We start from the raw sequence: 22661 nt of genomic DNA on the forward strand, positions 1-22661 counted from the left end.
GAATAACTACACGAGCTTTCAAAGACGCAGGACGCTCCCTCTTCCTCAGACTACGAGATGACGCAAAAAAAGTTGTAAGTATTGGAGTTTCGGGTAGTCGCAACTTAGTGGATTCAGCTACCCAATATACTTAATTAAAACTGAACCTTTTAAACAAATCGAAATTATCCGTACTATATTAACTATAAAATTAATAAAGTAAAAATATACATGGGGCTGACATAATACAGTAACAAATACTTCTGTATAATTTCCATATAAATTAAATAGTTTCTTAATTCCTTCCAACTTCACATACAATAATAAGGCAAAGTAATAAAAAATTAATAAAACTACAGTTCGTCTAAAGCTTACATTTATTGCTGTCACTTTTTATTTTCTTCATAATTAAATACTTTTCACCTCTGTGTCAATTCAACTTAACTAATATCATTTTTATACAAAATTCAATTCATACAAAAATTTTAATTTACTTTACAAGCTAGTATGCACTTAAATTTATGCAAACTGTATAAAAAAATAAAGAGAATAAATATCTTCGAAAATAATTATTGTAGTACAATTCCTAATATGTATGCATTTTAAATCTGCTATCAAAATACACAAAGCCTTCAGATGCATTTTATTTGGCTGCCATCGTCAATGTCATATATCATATATTTTTAAAATGTTTCCCGGAAAGGGATAGATAACTATGCTCGTACTTCTTTTACTTTAAGAAGAAGTCTTTACAAAGGATTTCAAAATTTGAGTTGCACTGTTGTCAACCAAATTTAATCCCAATTGGTAAATCAGTATGTGGATTATTTATTAAAAATTTATATTTATATTAAGTTGTAGAGAAATTTGTGTGCATAGAATACTTTAAAGGCACTTTGGGGCATGTACTCGCACTTTAAAACTTAATACCAAAATTTGCAACATATTGTTGTCCATGTTGATCATGTGCGTATCCGTGTAAATATAACAAAAAGTAAATAATCTATCCGCTTAAATACATTTACTGTAAACATGTTACAAAATATTGGATTTTTATGCTTATACTGCTATATCAGATTGTATGTATGTTTTAACAATTCTATTGGTTGCAGGATATTAATCTAATTGTATTCTTGACGTGGGAAATAGTTAGGCATCAGAACATGTATCAAAACACCAGTCATCATTAGTGAAAAGTAAAGTATAATGGCGATCCACCAGAGTATTCTTTCCCAACGACGTACTTCCAGATTTCGCAGCACCCCTATGCCTACCAGCAGACCCGCGACGGCGCCAGATAAATGCGCAATGTAACCAATTTGATCGTGCTGATCTGTCAAATGGCGATAAACAGAAGTACCCAAGTCCGTAAAGCAGAATATAAGAAATACAAATAATTGCACTATGGCGTACTCCATTTCCTTATAATTCTGCATTGGATATAAACGGAAAGAAATGATTATATGTATTTTGTTTTAGAATGTATTAAAATGCAATAATTAACCAGAATTATGGTGGCAATGTGCGCTGTGATTAACGCATAAACGCCACCAGAGGCACCGGCTAAGAAAATGCGCGGACTTGTCAGTGAAGTGCCCATCGAGCCTGCCAATACACCAGCCAAGTAAATCAAAGCTACACGCCACCAATGATGTACCAGTTCCAAAGCGACGCCCAGAAATATTTGTATGATAAGGTTCATGAAGAGATGCATTAAGCCGACATGCACAAACATGTATGTGACGAAACGCCAAGCCTCGTAACGCTTGTATGGATTGTAAATGAAGACAGTCGCAGCGGGGCCATTCGTATTTTCACCTATATTAGCAGTGTTGTTAGGATCGTCTCTGCAAAAAATATAGCCAGGTTTAAAAAAATTAGTAACAAAAAATGTCTCGTTTCAAAAGTTAAATTTATACAAGCGACGTTAAAAAAAGAAAAGGTGTGTAAAGGATAAAAGAGCAGCAAGTCTTCCAGAAATTTTACATTGCTTCAAAAAAATATGTTAGATGATTCAACAAGATTAGATGATTAATCTTGTATAAACATTTTATTATTTAGTTAAAAATAAGAAAATTTGTTAACCATGTCCAGTTGGATTTAACCGTACATTACACAATGAAAAAAATTGCTTTCGAGTTATAATACAGTCACACTTTTCTACTACCACACTCTCGTCACACGACGTCCTAATATCAATTTTTTCATTCATGTTGTGGGGCTGGTTGACGATCAACTTAAAAGATAGTTTCGCAAGTCGCCATGCAATTGTCGGGAATATGAATATTTCGTTATATTCATAAATTTGAATCAAAATAAAGGTATATCAATAAATTTTTGCAGAAGTTAAAATCTCTGTATCTCTCGAATAGGTATAGTGCAGAACAAGTAAAGTTGAAAAAGTCAAAATCTGGATTTTGAATATACTCTATAGTTGTTTTTGTACAACAAGATTGCCTTTTCCAACTCATCTCTTTTTTCCCATTCCATCTTTCCGTTGTATTATTAAGTTTTTGCAAAACTTGCAAGTATTTTAAGTGGTTTCCATGACGACGGCATCTTGAAACTATTTGTTGTCAATTTACATCAATTTTGACAAGTATTCTGTGTGATCAATTTGACCGTATAACTGCTGCGTAAAAATCAAAAATTTGGATTCGGAAATTAACAATTAGAAGCGAGTTTGCTATATGTAGCCTATCGTTTATCGATATTGATTAAAGTTATAAAACGGTTGATACCATGGCTCTCAGTGTAAAGATATTTTTTATTAGCTACACGATTGTTTGTAATGTTATTGATTCTATGCAAAACTATCCATAAATCATTTGTTTTTGCAATTATGAAATCTCACTACATCTTTTTTTTTCAATCAATAAATGAAAAAATTAAAGTGTAAGTTGTACTGTAGAACACTAGAAATATGCCTATTGAATACTAATAAAAATTAAAAACTGTTAACATTATTATTTTATATTTTATTTTACAATGAATAATTTTAATATATGTATAGTATACTTTTATACGTTTGTTGAAATGGCGGGCTCTTTTAAATAGCACAAAAAATTCCAGTTTTTTAACAGATTTTGCTAATTTTTGTAATATTTTCTTACTAAAATTTTTAAATTACTTCTTGCTAAGTTTATACTCACTGAAAATGTATGACATCCACCAAGAAGAATAAAATTTCAATTATGGAGAACATAACCATAGTCAGTGGCGGTGGACAGACTGACATTTGCTTTTCATAGACACCATCTGCATGCATAAATATTAAAAAAAAAAACAATAAAAATTAAAAATCATGTTGGAACATAATTTCCACACTTACCTAGTTGGTCACCTTCGATTGCTTTTGGCGGCGGAACAACCAAGCGACAGTATTTTGTAAGAATATTCCTTATCATCCATTTGTGAGTTTGGGACATTTGATAAAATTCCTCGAAATTCAAACGCCCATCACTATCATCATCTGACATTTGAAGAATTTGCGATGCAATGTAATCAGGAATATCACTGCAGAGGCCTGCATTGATAAGGCCTTTAAGTTCGTGAATATTAATGAAGCCATCGCCATCTGAATCATGCTAAAATATTATAAATATTGTTACGTTATTATGTTGTTTTAAATACACTTTTAAGTTAGTAGTATAGAATTCAAGAGGTTTTCCGATTTTAAGTCCTATAAAGTATCATCCTAATTGACAAATACAAGTATCGCATATTTTGTTCGCAAGTCTATCTTAAAAAATGCGTAGCTTATAAATCGTGAAAACTATATTCGATGAATAGTTTTAGATAAACTTTACGCTATATATGGTTGTGTATTACGAACGTGTATGGACTGATGTGATATGATTACTTCACAGTTGACATCAATTTAAAGTGCGCGAGATTAACAAAGAGTACAAATATAACAAGAATTAAACATTGTTAAATTAATTATACCATATTAATAGTCACATATATGTATAAGTAAATGTTTTTAAATGGTTTATGGATTGTCAAAAAAAATACCCCACTAAACGATTCGAATCTGCTTTTCTTACATCTGCTGCTACAAATAACAGTTAGATGAAATCAAAAAAGCAATTTCTGAGGAAACTTCCCATACTATTATACAATAGATTACTTTCCATACTAATATACAATGGTATGTGTATACATATTTGTAATATAATATCATCAGATAATAAAGATATCAACGAAGAAAACGCCGACAGACTTTTTAGAAAAAGCAGATATTTCCGGTTGAAATTTTGCATCCTTAGCGATATTCAGTCTAAATTTTAAATTAAAAAAATTACTGCATGTTTCGGATATTTTTATCGCCCAAATTTTTTTTTTGTAAAAGATTATATCGAGGAAATTAATGTGCATGAGGCATTACACAATTGAACTGGTAGATTAGTGGTCATAGTGTCATCAAGAACTCATTTCAACAATATTGGGATATGGTATAGGATATGCGTTGTAAAATAATGAATACCTAAGTAAGGGACTTATTTCTGGATAGTGGATTTGAATTGAAAGACCTCGAAAATCTAGAAACAAATGAACATCACCAATAATCACAATCATGCAATTGTAGAATCTACATATGTATGTGTATAGTATTAGACATAGTACGTATTTACTTAGTATATGCATATAGTAATATATTAGTATTATTTAATCATAAAAGCATGTTTCCATATACATACATATGTGTATGAGAATTATTTTACCATAAAAACATGTTTCTCCTTAAATACATTGATTAGCTGAATTGACAAACTTAAATGCGGTCAAATGTACATTTTAGGAAAATTAAATGACAAAAACATAGTACATTCCGACAATTGCAATTGAAATTCAGTTACAAAATATTGTGCTGCGTTGCAAAAGCAACAGGAGATACATATGTACATACATTCGTAAATACATACATATATAACATCCGTAGCCAAACTGGAGCGATGGCATTTCGGTTTGATGGTTTGTCATTATCTCCAGGTTTTTCTTAATTTTATAAAATAACATAATCCGCATATTTTTATTTGCAGTGCGTTAAAAAAATAACGTTTTCTTTTGCGCGATCAATTCGCAGTCAGTTTTTTTTCGATCTTCTTAATGTAAATGGCACGGTGTCCATGAAACAAGAAAAATTTGTGCACAGTATTAGAAAAGTTTTAAAGCAGTCTTAGCCTATCAAATGAAGCGTACTAAAAGTCCCAAATGGACTATTAAAATAACTGAAAAGTATTTAAATACGAGTTGTACATTGGTAAAGAGTTGGTTTAACCATTATGGAGAAACTGGAAACATAGATGACAGGCCAGGAATATGGGGCGAATCACGTGACATCTAAAAGTGAGGGCAAATCTATTGTTCTCGTTTTTGAGAAGAAGCCACTGGCTTAGAGGAGCTAAAATAATTTTGTTTTAAAAAAGATTAGATATATCTCAAAATACAACAGTCTTCAGAGATCTGACATCAAACGCAGCAGTACTCTAATCAATTACATAGAAAATAGGTTGCATTAGGCACAGGAAAACATCAACCGTGATTGGAACAATGTATTACTTACAAATGAGTCAACTTTTCTATTGCTCAATCCCTTGAGACGTGTTTGGCTTAGAAAAGCACAAACATTTATTAAAGGAGTGTTAAGCGCCTCCAAAAGTTGCATTTTTATGGATGCTTCTCTGATCATGAATTTGGGGATTTGAAGGGCTTCACAGAAAACTTGAACGCCGTTTGAATGATTAAATTGTTTAAATAGGGTTTACTGCAGCCAGCTAAAATGCTTTACGGCAAAAATAACCATGATTGGAAACTGCAAGAATATCAAGAAAAGATTTCATTTGGCTATTCCAACATACCTGGAGGTCGCTTCCCGTGGAGTATGCGGAAAATTTAGTTGCCATCAAAGATGTCAGGTTATAATAGGCAGCGCGGAAGATTTTATACGAGTATTTTGTAAATGTCAGCTATAAGAAAACTATGCATTTTTCATATTGTAATTACAACATTTTTCCCAATAAACGATACACACTTCGAAAAGCGAAAGGTTATTTTTTGAACGCACTGTTATTCGGCCCTTTACAAATTATTTCGAATATTTTTATTTGTTACATCAAAATTATGTACCTCTTATTGCTATCTTTTCTTTACATCAATTTTGGGTAATAGAGCGATAGATTCTCCTCGAATATTTGGCTTGAGCTCATTAATAGAAAGTCAAACCTGAAGATCAGCGTGACAATGTCAATGCCTATGACATTAGACGTCCATAAAATGTTTGATGCTTAAACTGAATAGTGAGACCAGACCCGCATACTTTATGAAGCCAGTAACTTAATCATCATCCATTAATATAGAAGTCGATTTCCATTGACTATTTTTACATCCATATTTACTTATGATGCTATGTACATACATCCACACTAATACACTAATTATACTATCGTTATGACAATTGTTTTAACGGACTTTTCGAGGCAGTTCGTAGAATAAGCTAACACATACCATACAAAGCAAAGAAATATTCCTTTATTTCATAAGAAACGCGAAATGATCGTACATGTAAGAACATGAATAAACACTCATAAAAAAGTTTAGGAACAAATTGTGAGTAAGTTGTTTTTTTTATTTCTTTACTCTATTCGGCTTATTACACATAATTATTTATTTATTTATTTAAACGCCAATCGGCAATATACTTACATAGATATATATATAAAAGTATTATACAAAAGTAGCTAGGGTATATTAGTATAATATCTGGAAAATATTTAAGTAATTGTAAGTTAATATGTAATTCAGACTTGATTTAGATGTAATTCAGACGAGCAGGTGTCTCTTGGTGTTTTCGGTAAAAGCAGCGTATGTTCCTCCATAGAAATCAATTTCACCTTGAAGTGAATTTACTAAATTAGCCAGTCTATTCTGAGGACCATGGATAACATAACTTTTCTTGGATTTCGATGTTTTTAGTAATCTATTTCGCCTCAGGGTAAGACCAGCAGGGGCGAGTTCAAATCTGTTTAGGATCTCATGAGCATCAGTGATGTTATTGACTACTTTGTAGAAAAAGCAGAGGTCAGCGACAGACAGTGCGAGAAGACAGTTTGTTTATACAGTAGCACTGGTAGACCTCATCAGTAGAGCAGATGTGACTTGGTGAAGATAGTTTATAGGCCAGTGACTTACAGAATTTACGCTGCACCTTTTCAACTTTATCGATTGTCGTGTTAGTGTAGGGAGACCAGATTACCGAACCATATTCCAAAATTGGTAGTACAAGTGACTTGAATAGTCTAATGAGTGTCCAAGGGTTTTTGAAATCTTTACCACTCCTCAGTATAAATCCAAGGGCTTTGAACGCCTTTGATGTAATTTTGTCTGCGTGGTGTGAGAAGGTGAGCTTATTATCAACAATGATACCTAAGTCTTTTATGTTCTCGACCTCAGCTGTCTCAAGCCCATCAAGTTTGTAGCTCGTGCGGATCGGTGAGTGTGAGCGAGCGAAAGATACGGCCGCACATTTGTTTACGTTGAGATCCAGCTTGTTCACTCGACACCAGTCACTGAGGGTATTTATGTCTTGTTGCAAGATTATGATGTCTGTCTCACAAGTAATCGGTCTAAATATTTTGACGTCATCAGCATACAGAAGGAAATCAGAAGAAAAGTTATTACCAATGTCGTTGACGAAGATGTTAAACAGTACAGGACCAAGGTGAGATCCTTGTGGCACACCAGAGATTACTTCATATTCACTGGATAAGTGGTCATCTACTCTGACTTGCAAGCGTCTGCCTGTGAGGTATGTACGTATCCAAGCTAATGCACGTCCAGCCACACCATATTTACTTAGCTTATCTAAAAGTATTTCGTAGTCAACACGGTCGAAAGCCTTGCTGAAGTCTGTGTTAATGTTGTGTGTGCAGTTGCCGGAATCCATAGAGTTCAGCAGTTTGTCGACGTATATGAACAAATTGGTAGTGGTGGATCTGCCACCAGTAAAGCCATGTTGTTTGATTCTTATGATGTTTTCAAATGCATGACGTATCTGTGGAAGCACTAACCTCTCAAATAGTTTTGCAAGTGCAGACTGTATGCAGATAGGACGGTAGTTGGTAACCAAGGTCTTGGGCCCCTCTTTATGAATCGGTGAGATGTATGACAGTTTCCAGTAGGTCGGGAAGGTACCATGGTGAAGAGATTCGCCAAATATATGTGTCAAAGGCTCACATAGGCCTACCGCACAGTTTTTGATGAATATGTTAGGCAAACCATCAGGGCCTGCACCTTTGCTGGGGTCGAGAGCAAGGAGTTCTTTGAGTACTGCATCGTAGGTCACTGTCAGGGCATCCAAGTGTATGCGCTGTGTACCAGGATTGAAGGTTGCAATACCTGGGTCGTTGCTATTCGATGGCGCGTAGATGCTTTGGAAGAAGGACGCAAAGAGGTTACTGATACCAGGTCCCATATCTGCTGAGCGGTCATTCCAGGCTACGGAAGATGGTATGTCACCGGTGCAACGGTTTTTGTCCTTGATAAAGTTCCAGAATGCTTTGATCTCCGATTGCAGTTTGTCCTCTACCTTGTCGACATAACTTTTGTAGCATTCGTTACTTAACTTTTTGCATTCCAATCTTAACCTGCTGAATCGTAAATAATTTGGCTTAGTTTCCCGAATTTTATATATCAGGTGTGCAGATTTCTTCTGTTTGACTTTCTGAATGAGATCATGTGAGAACCAAGATGGATAGTTACTTGGCTTGTGTACGTGTACTGGAAAAAACTGGTTTACACCTTCAAAGATTTTTGCATAGAGAAAGTCCAACTTACTGTCAATAGTCTCGAGTTTGTAGAGGTCAATCCAGTTCGTTCTTAGGAGAGAAGTATTAAGGGCTGCGTAGTTAGCCTTTTCAAATACGTATGATGAGGAATTATCTGGCGTCAACCCCGGCCGAAAATTTAGCAAGATGTCGATAGCAGGATGGTACTTATCTTCCGGGACAAGAGCAACTGCGTGTTCCGGAGAAGAGTCAATGTCACTGAAACAAAGGTCAAGTGTTGAGTTCCAGGCATTTTGAATATAATTTTGTTGAGTGCAGTTTAATGAGGCAAATCCATCACAAAGTTGCTTTTCACAGTCGACACGAGGCAAGCTGCTATGAATATTGAAGTCGCCGACAATCATGACGTTGGAGTTTTGGTATTTGTCCATTATAAATGAAACGGTAGCTATGTGGCACTCGAAGATCTCAAGAGTTGATTGAGGAGGTATGTAGATGCAGCCGATGATCATATCGCGAGAAGCTCCCTTGACACGGATGAATATTTTCTCTAAATCATTGTTTGTTATTGCAATTTGTTCTGTATGGAGACTACGTTTACAGGCGATGAAGACACCACCACCACGCACCTGCTCGTTGATGTGAGAAACACGGTCTTTACGGTAAATACTATATGTTGAATCAATGACTTCACCATCACATATGGATGAGTGAAGCCAGGATTCCGAAATACATACAACGTCGTACTGGTTAGCCGCTAATGCTGTTTGAAATGTTGAGAGTTTTGTACGCAGACCTCTGACGTTCTGGTAGCACAGGTGGACGTAAGATACTTTCTTCTTGCTCGTTGAGCGGACGAAAATTTCTTTTAACGATTCTTGGGAAACCATGGATATATTTAATTGTGTTACTGTCATCACCACTCTTCACGATTGAATCAAGCTCTTGACGCAAATTTTTCAGATGAAGTTGTTGAGAGGGAGTTAGATCAGTCTTGAAAATAAAACCTGAGTTTTCGTCTGTTGGTCTGTATTTGATAATGGAAAGTGCATCGGCTGCTGAGCGGGTGGTAATGTGAAGAGGACGTGTACGTCCAGGTGAAGGACGACCCAGTCTACGTAACTTGAGTTCAGTGGCCTCATCCTTGAGACTGGGAGGCAAAGCTGTGACTAACTTTGTTCTGTCATCCTCTAAACGATCCTTTCCAGCAGCTTTATCAGACTCAGGAATATTCTTATACTCTTCCTGGCTGGTAGGCAGCCTCGTATCTATGTTTAGCTTGTCTTCAACTGATGTAAGTTTGTCATCCAGGGCAGAACATTGATTTGATAGCGAGACGTTTTGTTCTGACAGTTTGCTTACCTCTTTTCTTAAGTCCTTGATTTCACTTACAACTGATTTTTTTAGGTCCCTGAACTCACGTTCATAATTTGTTGTAAAACGTTCAAAGTGTCTCTTGAGTAAGGTTTCAATATACTTTGACGGTGGCGGATCATCTGATGCCTCCTCATCGGAATCCAATACATCACATGTCTTAACACTAATGTTACTTGCACATGAGTCACAGTTCCAAACTGTTTCTTTTTTCTTAATGCTGTTGGCGATATATTTAAACTCATCGGATGAAAGGTTGGTGCATTTTGATTGAAACCAACGTCGACAAGCCGCACATTGAATACTTGGCTGCGTTTTATCCCGGATTATGTCTGAGCAATAACCACATCTCTGTTGTGTTGTATTTACTTTTTTGGGTGGCATTTTGTAAGTAAACGAAGTAAGTAAACCTTTCTTTGTTGTACGAAATTCAATTATGGTTCAATATCAAAATTTAATCGAACTTTTCTTTGTACATCCTTTATATTTTTTTATAAGAATTATTATTTCCTTTTAAGGAAACTTATATGAGGCATTAATTTAATATTCTTTCACTTTTATATATACGATTGATGTAATATTTTCAGATATTACGGAGCACTTTTCACTATGCACACTGCACATGTTTACAGCTACCTAACCAATATTATTATATAATATTAAAGTACTCCGAAGATTCCGCCAGTAGAGCTGTGTGAAAAGAAGCAACAAAACTGTAAGTAACACTTTACACAGACCTGGCTATCATGGGTATTTAGTGAGATGGTAATATTTAGTGAGATTTCAAAATTCAATATGTTTGGTTCCGATGGTGCGCTAAAAATTTGGCGAAAACGAAACAAAGAGCAGCAGGAAACGGCGGCGGTGATTTGGAGGTACATTGAAGCATATAGTGTGGGAAATCTCCTGTTCATTAATGATAACATGGCCAAGCATTTGAAAATATTAAAGGAAAATTTAGCTCCAAGCGTTGAAGAGTAAGTCATTCTTGTTTCAACAAGAACAAGACAATGACCCGAAACATGCTTCATATCTTGTGCAAGAATAGATTCCCTACCACTGTAAACAATTAACCCTTTAGCTAGAAAGTACCTGTAAAATGTTGACCTAATTCGGCCGAAATCGTTTAGAGTTGCTGGTTCACGCAACGGAAAAAGGACTCGAGTGCAAAAACTTAAAAATATCCCCACAATCCCCAAACACTAATCCTATAGAGCATATTTGGCATCTACTGGAAAAAAATACGGAGTCACTATATAACATCGAAAATTTCACTTAAAGAGGCCATATGCACAAAATGGGAAAATATAACTCTTGAGCAGACATCTAACCTATTTGGAAGCATGCATCGACGTTTAGAAGCAGTTATTCAGGCTAAAGGAGATCTAGCAAAATATTAGACTAAAAAACAACGATCCAAAATAATATTTTCCATGTCTGTACCTAAACTTTTTTATATAAAATCTTTAATATTTTTATTCTAATTTCATTATCGTTAAAAATATGAAATATCATTTGGTTAAATAGTATATTAACAAAATGTTGAAATACATATGTATGCACGTATGTATGTATATTATTCTTATTACTTTCGTAAATTTAAACAGAAACCAGTAATTATTGGAAAAATTAATGGTGTACCTAAACTTTTTTTATTCACATTAAATAAAATCGCGAAAGTTACTCTATTTATCAGGGCTGCAAACCACTGCAAAATTGATTCGGTTCGGTTCAGTAGTTCGAACTACTCAGAAAATACTTATACCGGTTCAAGAACTAGTTTAATTACAAAACTAAATACATTTACCACACGTAGTAAGGAAGATATCAATAGTTATTATAATATACATATGTAGCCGGACAAATGTATTTTGTAAATTTTTAGGCGGTTCGGCTTAAAACCGGTTTGTAGCCATGCTATTTATAATTCAAGAACGGCTGAACTGATTCGGCTGAAAATTGATGGGGAGGTACCTTAGAACCAGGGAACGGACATAGGATACTTTTAATCTTTTTGTGTTAAAAGTCAAAACAATATTTCAAATCATAAGCACGTGTTTAAAATTCATGTAAGAATCATTTGAAGGTTTTATTATAGCTACTTTCAGAGTACCGTAATTTTTGACAAGGCAGTTTTTTTCTTGAACAAACTATGTGGAAATTAAATTACAACAGAAAAAAGCAATATAAAAAACAAAAAATAGCGGAATAGCTGCAGTGTTGAAATTACTACTATCTGGTGATTTCCAAAAGATCGGTCACTCTTCGATTTTTTTAAGCCAATGAGATTAACGATAGTTTGAACAATCATCTTTATGGTGAAGTGTTTACAATTTTATTGAGCATAAATACATATGCGCGAGCAACTGCAAATTGATTCACCCAAATAACTACATATGTACAATTATATTCCAGCGGCCACAAATGTAGATGTTGACGACATCAATTTACTGACACAACTGTTGTTCAGCGATTTGTTGTATTGAAAAGCTATCGCTACTGTTGTTGATAAAAATGACATCGTAAATTTTCAAATTGTAATTCAAAATTCTTTAGATATATCCGGAATCTCATCAAGTATTGTTCGGTTGAAAATAAGTTCACCTATTATTCTACAGCGTAATTCGAATCGAAAAAAATCGAAAAAAAGATCACAGGAAGCAACCACTTTGACCGAAAAATTTAATGATCTGTTGCCACGTATTCCTACAGTTCCCCATTACAGTATGGGAAAACCGTCGAATCTATTTGAGCTCATCCAAGAATATTATTGAACTTTAAATGTAATTGTTAAAAATTATGAATGATCTATCCCAGCTACCTCATTAATTATCTTAAATATTGTTAACTAACAGATTTCAAAATTACTCATTTGTTAAAAACCAGCAAATAAAATTAATAAATTTAAAACTCAACATCTAATAGCAAATTAAAGAAATTTTTTATCAAGCAGTTTCAAATTTTTAAGTCATATTAAAATTGTAATAACGTGGATTTTTATACGACCTATAACGTTTTCGTCTTCATTCATAAGTACCATTTTACTGTACTGAATAGTTTATAATATAATTGAATGTATCCCTTAGCCACAGCAACGTGTAGTTGGGGTCTTCTACTTGTAGTTATATAATTATATTATAAATGTGAAAGTAAGTTTGTTTAATTAAGGTATTAGGATACTTAATTTTCAAAAAAATGCTATTCTTTACGGATTTAGAAAAAATTTGTTTTGGCAGACTTCATTGCTTGTATACAAATTTGAAAATTTTAAATTTTGAAAAATTAACAAATATGCTGTCAGAAGCTAAGACACAATCAAATTGACAAAATTATTTATGCTGAAATTCTAGATAAAAACAGATAAAAATCTGTTCAGTTTTCTATCAAGCTCAGCTTTGCTGTTACTATAAACTAAAGGCAGACATTACAGGGAGCAGGGGTGCATTAAAAAAAGCCATGCTTCTCTCTCGGTCATTATTAAAATTTTTGACTCTTATTATTATTTCAAAACATACAGTATGAATAACAATAAAAAAAAAACAAGACATTGATTATATATTGGTAGCACAAGATTTTCGAGTCAATATTCTTTCAAATAGTGGTGTTCGACATTTCGTAAAAATTGGACCCAAGATATATCTTCCTAAGTCTGAAACAATAACGTGATGTATATTTCAAAAATTATCGTAACTGTAATGCAAATGCTGGTGAATATGCTGCACGATCTTGCTCATGTCGCCTTGACAACAGATCAGCGGCAAATGAAGAGTACTTAACCACAACATGTCAATTCATTGCCAATAATTGTAATTTACGCTCTTCGGTTCTGTAAAAAATACAATTCTGTTTTCGGTGAAATACAAGGTGCGTTCCAAAGTAAACAGGACAAAAGTAACAAAGTAAACTCTAGTGGCGCCATCTATCGACTAGTGCGTTAGAATCTGCTATCCTTTATCGACTTCCAGTAAAAATTTCATGACATTTCATCTATTGGAAGTAAAGTTAGTTTTAAGTGTCAGTATGTTTTTGTCATCGGTTCGAAAATGAGCTTCGAACAAAGAGCCAACATTAAATTTTGTTTTAAAATTGGTAAAACCTTTACCGAAATGTTTCAATTGATGAAACAAGTTTATGGCGATGATTGCCTATCCCGTAGCAGAGTGCACGAGTGGTTTCAACGTTTTTAAAGTGGTCGTGAGGACATAAATGAGAAATGAGCCGAAACCCAAAAAATCGCGCCTGGAGCAGTCAAAAAAAAGACAATGCTGACAATTTAGTTATATACATATGTACGTATCCAGGGTACAGATAGTAATATTATAAATATATAGATATGAACAATTTCGACGATCTAACACTGTTTGGATCGGTAAGTTTTAACTACATATAAACAATTATATAAAATCCAACCGAAACTACCTTAAAGGTATCTGCAGAGTAAGACGTGAGCAAGTTGAAAATTTTCCAAAATACTTAGTTAAGTAAAATATTGTACACATACATATATTTTAAGACATGCATATGAATGTGGCCTCATCTTACTAGTTTGTAATTACTAAAGAATGTTTAAATAAAAAACAAATAACCGGTTCCTAAATACCATTCGCATGCAAAAAGCCAACGCTAAATCTGAAAACAATTATGTCCTAAAAATTAAAGAAACGAGAAAAAGTGAATCGCAAAAATTATAAAGCAAAGACCGCACAAATATGATAAACATACTTATGTACATATGTAAGCGTGATTGTATTGTTAGATTTAACGTCACCGAGAAAATATGGCGCCGATAAAGGTGATTGAGAAATGTAAGAGCAACAGGTGTATTAAAATATAAAAAAATAATTTCACTGTGCTCAAATGGAAAAAGAGAGATTTCAGTTAGACATTTTGCACAAGGGAAACATCGAAGACGTGACCACAGAACAACTTGACTTGACACATTGTATAATCATAGGTTTATACAATACTCTGACAACGGAGCTGAATGTAAAAAATAAATCTGCATTCATAAAGATACACATTTATAAATGTACGTAAATATTTATAATGCATATACAGAAAATTATTTATTTAAATCCAATTGTGATTAATTTAAATAGCTAACTTCGCTTTCCCCTACTTGCCTTTGTTTATTTTAAACAACAACATAGATGTGTAAAATAAGTATTCAATATTATATACTGAGTCATTGAAATTTCCATTGAACACAACTTTGAGGTAATGGTAACTTTATTATTTCTTACCTTCTTTATACGAGTAGGTAAATGTATGTATGCACAAAACTACTTCAACTTTCAAAAGGTTAATGTACATACTACGGCACAAAAATGTTGATCTGAGTTTATATTTAAACAACGGTCAAACAATAACTCGTATATATTATAATATCGATCTCATGTAATTATTTCACAAACACAACTTACATTATCAAAGATACGACGCGCCCGTCTGCGGTCATCTGTTTCAACTCCTGTTGGGGCGGATTGACTACGGTTTAATGGGATAACTTCCATGTCAATTGTGTCTTGACGACGTGGTGGTGGGCGAGACGGTGTTGGTTTTTGTACTGCTTGGCTACGTTCAGACGGCATTTGTGGATAGAGACCATTTTCGGCATCTCTTTGATTGCGCTGGCCGTTGACTGTTTGTCCTGACATTTTATTCGGCTAAGTATATCAGCTAGTTGTTAAACAAATTGGAAGTATTTATGTTTAATGGTGTGTTTTGCTTTTGATTAAGGACCCCTTGTCAAGAATTTTCACAAATATTTCGACGGTAGGAGTGGCACTTGAGAAAAAAATTATTTTACTGTTTTGTACTGGTTTTGTGTTTACATATTTTTCTTTTAATTAATAATGTTCGTGGTTCTACCAGCTTATTATATACAGTGCAAACAATGCATTTTTTCTAACTTTGCACTGTCTCTTTCTTCGCACATATTAACCGAACAATATCTTTCTATTCATACTTATATTCTTGCTAATTTCATTTTTATCGTAAGATTTGTATTTTTGCTGCAGATTTTCATTAATTAATTTAAATGTGAATGAACTTATAAACAATAAAAAATCAACTTGTTTAAAAATTAACTAAAGCAAAGTAATAAATGCTAACAAAACTTTTCACTACACAATATAATTATAACTTGTTCGCAATAGCACTGAATCAGAGATAAAACTGAATTATCGACTGAATGATAGGTTCATCCAGAGAACGTATATTTTAGAGAAAGTTTATCAGAGACCGTATATTATAACCATATACGTTCTCTGAACAGTCTTACCACTTTACCACAAAATCTCTACCAAATTTCTTTCAAAACTATTAAATTTTCTTATTATGAAAGTATTGGGTTTTATTTAACTTCACATTTGTAAAAATATGTACATACAAATAAACTTTAGATGTCAATTAAATTTAGCAGCATGCACACCCTTCCTTTCCCGTGGATATTGCCGGCAGTAGTCTTGTTGCAAAGTGCGCTTTTAGGTCCAAGGAAGGGTATATGAATGGGTTCGAACAAGGACCTGCTCAAATACCGGCTAGGGATATGTGGATTATTCGCTGGAGAAGTGTCGCAGTTAGCTTTTTCACGGATGGGTCGAAGCTAGGAAGAAAGTTTGGAGGTGGAGTTTTCTGCATGTAGCTCTCCGTCAAACTTAGCTTTAGGCTACCAGACTCTACTCTAGTGTTTTTCAAGCAGAAGCGGCTACTATTAAGGTAGCGGTAAAAGGACTGCTACGATGTGCAGCCTCTTTCAGGTCGGTGAGCAATCACTCCCACAGCAGAACGCAATACTAGCACTGAGCTCACTAACTGTATGCTCAAAGCTTATCAAGGAGGATCTATACTTACTAGAAAAGCATCAAGCGACTTCATCATCAGATTCGTTTGGGTGTCCTGCCACAGCGGATTCGCTTACAACTGCAAAGCCATCGGAATGGAAACGAGTTGAATCTTGCTTTCTAGCATTTGATTCATGGACCTCGCGAGCGGTTAGCATGCGCTGGTCGACGACTAACTCCTGTGCGACCGCGAGATGCTTTTGACCTAGAGTAGAACACTGTCTTCCTTCGACGAACTAGAAAACATAGCCGAGACTTGCTCAAAGAGCTTTGTCAAATTGTAAGGTTCTTATGATCAATTATATTGGGGTTTTAGGTACCACAAAAGACCGGTGTTCTAAGTTGTACAAATGAGATCCCTGTTAGGATTGACCGCGTAACCTAACCTAACATAACACCCTTACTTTTCTTCAAGCCAATCGACTAATTTTAACCAGTCCCTACGAAATTTTCGCTTTGAAGGTCAGGCGAGTTATATCACAACAAAATCAAGTTGTTTATCGACATGTCGCAAAATATTAAAATATTATCCGCTTACTGCGGAGGTTTTTGGTACTTTATTGCTATAGATAAAAAACCAGTTAAAAAGTATAATATTAACAATTATTTAAAGTAAAACTAAAGTATTTACTCGCCCATGTGCCCCTTTTACTTTAATTTGATGCATGAGGCTGAAGAAATGCGCGAATATATCAAATTCTTGATACTTTCCATCTTTATTTTACAATTTCAACTTATAGAACTAATGGAATTATAGTTAGGTCGCACATTTTGTACACATTGAGCTGATAGTTTCCATTCATAATTATTTTTTGGTCGGTATGTGATAGAAAATATTGCCTACCAAAAACTTATACCTACCAATGAAACTACCAAAGGCAAATGAAACTACCAATTTTGGTCCGATCGGAATAAAATGGCAACGCTGTCTCTGAGTATTATTATAATATACGTTCTCTGAAAATATTCATATGGTTGTCAAACTTTTTACACAATCACCTGATCGAAATACTGCGTTTTCGGGCACAGAGATTAAAATCATAGATAAATTAAAATAAAAGGAAATACAGGCATGTTCCAGAACCCGAATGAAATTGATGTGATTTCCTTTTGCAAACCGAATGATTTCATTTCTTTTAAAGTATTTCTATTTCACATCGAAACAGCTGTTTAAAGCAAATGACATTTATTTTCAATTCATATGTAAATATATTTTCTTTTTAAAAAATTTGAATTAATTTCGCGTTACAGAAGATTACAAGACGTATTTTCAATGATGTTTCAAATCCGTTTGAAGTTGCTGATGTACTGTTTAAATAAAAAAAAGAAATGTCGAGCAAATTTGACCGAAGTTTTCGTTTTTTTGGAAAAAGGTCTGCCAAGTACGAGTTTATGGTCTTAACTAAACACATATATTTTGTTTTCATTTTAAATGATCCTGTCAGGAGTTATGCTGACAACGAAAACGCACCTTTTTTCGAGGGGTCACTGGAAATGACGTTACAATGGCAGAGTTTTAATTTTTTGAAAATCTCAGAAATTATTCTTTAAATGTGTATCTTTAAGACAGAAAACAATTTGAATTAAATATATTATATAATTTTTTACAAAAAAAAAAAAATTTATTGAAAATAGGCCGTTTTTTACCCGACGAAACCCATGTAACCTCTTAACACAGAGATCTTCTTACAGACCAATAAGCCTCCTATCATGCCTTTCCAAATATTTGAAAAAGTGTTACTATCAAAGTTGTCTCCATTCCTCCATGAAAATAATACAACTCCAACCCACTAATTCGGGCTTTGTGCAAAACATGGCACAGTAGAGCAAGTAAATAGAATTACTAACGAAATTAGAAAGGCATTCGAGTACAGAGAGTATTCTTCAGCAATATTTCTTAATGCACATATGTAGCTCAGGCATTCGATAAGGTGTGGCATGTAAAATTAAAAAATTATTCTCTTTCGAATTGTATACGAGTAAAACATTGGAGTCTTATTTAAAAAATAGGAGATTTACTGTTAAATTGGCTAATTTCATATCAGATGAACGACTGATAAGGGTTGGTGTACCTCAAGGGTACATATCTTATATACAACAGGTATCATAACAAGAAAGTTGTGTTACACAACGCAGTAATAATGCCAATTTGGATGCATGGTATTCACCTCTGCAACTAAGATTGATATAATACATAGGATGTAGTCAAAAATCCTTAGAGCTATAAGGGGTTTACCATAGTACATTTGTAATGAAAACATTCACACAGATCTTTGTATTTTTTTGGTAAAGCAAGAAGTAGGGGACAGCAGATAAAGGTATGAACTTAAACTCCTTAATCATCCAAATCCATAAGCTAACGCTTTGCCTCAATTCTGTAATCAAACCCGTTTAAAAGATATGATATTTATATAATATTTTTAACTTTAAACGAGAATAATATAAGGAACAGAAACCAGACAATGCACTTACACAAGTATATGTATATATTTAGAGATAATTGTTATTAGAAATAAAATAAACTTAATGTATTAAAAAAAAAATCATATTATTGTATATATACTTGCATTCACGCATTTAGAGATCGTTGCTCACATTTTTTAAATGTTAATTTAGAAAGTCTAATTTTTGTGTATATTTTTCAATCTACAAGTAATAATTGATGGAATGGAATTCTATATTCCCTAATTCACACAAAAACTTGTTATCTAAATAAAAAATATGTTTGAAGTTATGTCTTGTATGTCTTTAAAACTTCGAGAACTGACGGAGGCTTTGCAGGATTATCTTCTTTCGTTTGCTCCTCAACATCAGCACCGTCAAAAATATCTTCACCAATAAACATACACATACAATATAATATTTTTAATTGCTTTGAAGAAATTCTAACTGTTGTGTATAATAAATGCTGCGAAATATGTATGTGTGGCAATGCCAGATTATTTTTTTAACGAAAGTTTTTGTTATATATTTTTTTGAATAACACAAATTTTTAACCAATTCTGCGGGAAAGCAATTAACCGGGCTCAATTAAAAAAAAAAAAAAAAAATTTACATATATTTTGTATGCAATATATTTTTGACCGATCAAGTGACTCAAATAAGCGGGTAAATCAAATGACCGGGGGTTAATTAAGCGGGGGATACTGTAGTTAACTTTGAAGGAAATTTTGGTATCCTGGAGTGGTTAGTTGTATCGATGGCTGCTCAGATTATACAGTATTGCAATGACTGTTAAGATCAGTTGCAAGTTCATTTCACTCTGTAATTTGTCTCCTTTTGTTATCAACAAAGTGCCTTGAGTTGTTGTGTTAAGATGGAAATATCAATTCCAGCCATTCAGTCTGGCTCGTAGAAGGTACTCGTACTTCTACCGGTATGCTTCAACCATAATCTAACAAAAGATGGGCTGTGGAAAAGGTACAGTATAAGACTTTATCCTACTGCTAGTGAGTAATTGTAGCCACTGTTGCTTAAAAAAAACTACAGTGGGCTGGAATCCTGAAGCTAAAGTTAATGGAAAATTCTTGACAGAAAACTATTCCTCGAACCTTGCTCCGCCCACATATCCAAGACATGAAATCACAAGTTATAAGTTTTTCGTTTTCAAATAACATTTAAATGTGTGAATTCGGGTTTCAGAACAAGGCATTTCATTTCGAAATCACATCAAAAAATTATTCGATTTCTGGGACAGGCAAATTCGATTTTCAAACTGAATCACTGCGTTTGTATGTGAAAGTGAAATGCAGAATATGGCTGATAATCAGCGGTGTTGTAGAATCTGATAGTTGTTCGAAACAGAATTTGTTATCAGAAACAAAGCAAGAGGATTTTTGCTGACAGATTTGAAATGTAAATTAAGAAAATAATTTATATTATTGTTACGATTTAATTTATCGTTATTTCTATAGGGGAAAACATAAGAATAAAACAAAAAATCTCATAATTATCGAGTTTATGGAAAAAATCAAGATATTTTAAGAGAATTTACAAAACGTAACAAACATAATTTAACACCCAAATGCGTTTTTATTCAGTCGATAGTGTGATATAAATCTGTAAAGTAAGCATGTATACAAGTGGATTACTGTGATCTTTTAATATATTCCTTTTATTTTTTTCGTTGCTTTTTATCTTCAAATAAAATAAAACCTAAAATAGCGGAACTTATTGTAAACTTTAGTAGACTTCATTCAGCATTTCAATTGTATAAAACGCTTCCTAATTTATTCATTTGAAAATTTTGTCTCATTAGTAGACAGCTGATTCGAATATTGGTTTTGCATATGTTCATAAAGACGCAAATCCAATCTGTGACACCATTCAAAATCAGAATTGGTGTGCAATTCCGAAAACTACGCAAATCTGTCTTGAATTCCACAACACCCCTGAATAACTTTTTTTGTGGCGAATTCCAATGACAGTACTCGTATGTACATACATATGTATACCGAATGCAAGTGAATAGCGTCAGTAGCCTAGCACAAATCTTCAAATTAATGAATTTTTTTCTTTCATTGATATTGTTATTAGCAATCAAAATATTTACTTTTAATTTTATTAATTTTACGAATATATTTAATAATTTAAATAACAAGGCAAACATTCAATTGGCGCAATTTCATTTGTTTTAAACTTCAACTGTCAAAATTTTACATTCCATTTGGCACAGCTACATTTGTAACGGCACAAACAGTCACCGACGCAAAACCGTGGACCGAATCAGCTGATACGACCTATCTTATGAGAGCGCTATCAGAGAATGTTAATGAATAGAGAAAGAGCAGAGAATGTTTATGAATAGAGAAGGAGCAAATGTTAACTCAAAACTTTTTGAGTACTAATTTGTAATTCCACATGAGGGAACATCGAAAAATATAACTTCGAAAAAGAAAAATACACCACGCAATGTGCGAAATGCTATAAATAGACACAACGAATATTCCTATATGAAAAATCGTTGCTCATACCCATTTAGATTTATGTTTTCAATTTCTATGATATGACAAATTTATAATTATGAAAAGCCTTCTGAATTAAAAATCTGTATTACCGGTGAAAACCCCAGAATTCATAATAAAATAAACATTTAATAGGCAATTTTTCCAACTTATGTATGTGCGTTGCGTGAGTAATTGCTTATTAAACAAAGGATAACAATAAAACGGTGGCTAAGCGGCCGCGTTTCCACTTTTAAGGTGGCTGAAGTCGTAAGTGGGAAGGGGTTAAGCACAATCCGAATATGAGCCTATATAATTCATATATTCATTAACATTCTCTGCTATATATGATATACGTTCTCTGTTGCAACGCAGAAATCAGTTGTTCTCTTATGTTTTCATTGCACCAATGTTGCCATTGTTCTTTTTGTATACACGATTTTTCACACATTTAGTTTTCTCGTTTTAATTTTTCTAAATGTAAAAGCTCAAAACTAAAATCAAACTATTAAAAATAGTTTACCTATTTATAAATAAGTGTATTCGACTGTGATTTTGAGTTATTTTAAGAATATTTTCAATATATTCAAGTGTATTTTTTAATTACTACAAAATATCGAGATTGGCAGCCCCGCGTTGTAAGAGATTGCTCTTAGATCCAGTCCCGTTAAAATTTTGAACTTATTGTAAAAAATATGGACAAGACAATAAATGCAATATATCGCCTCAAA

At 33.5% G+C, this 22661-nt stretch overlaps 1 protein-coding gene across 1 annotated transcript; it reads right to left on the minus strand.

Moving 5' to 3' along the window:
• Positions 1–338: 338 nt before the first annotated feature.
• rho-4 (rhomboid-4) lies at positions 339–16293 on the minus strand. The gene is made up of 5 exons (XM_014237527.3): positions 15566–16293; positions 3311–3566; positions 3132–3237; positions 1484–1826; positions 339–1409 (listed from the first exon to the last, which is right to left on the minus strand). Exons 1-5 carry the CDS (start codon positions 15797–15799, stop codon positions 1101–1103), a joined length of 1248 nt encoding a protein of 415 aa, XP_014093002.1. The 5' UTR covers positions 15800–16293; the 3' UTR covers positions 339–1100.
• Between the last annotated feature and the right edge of the window lie 6368 nt (positions 16294–22661).

The sequence above is a fragment of the Bactrocera oleae genome, chromosome 5 (genome assembly GCF_042242935.1).
Source record: "Bactrocera oleae isolate idBacOlea1 chromosome 5, idBacOlea1, whole genome shotgun sequence".
NCBI lineage: Eukaryota > Metazoa > Arthropoda > Insecta > Diptera > Tephritidae > Bactrocera > Bactrocera oleae.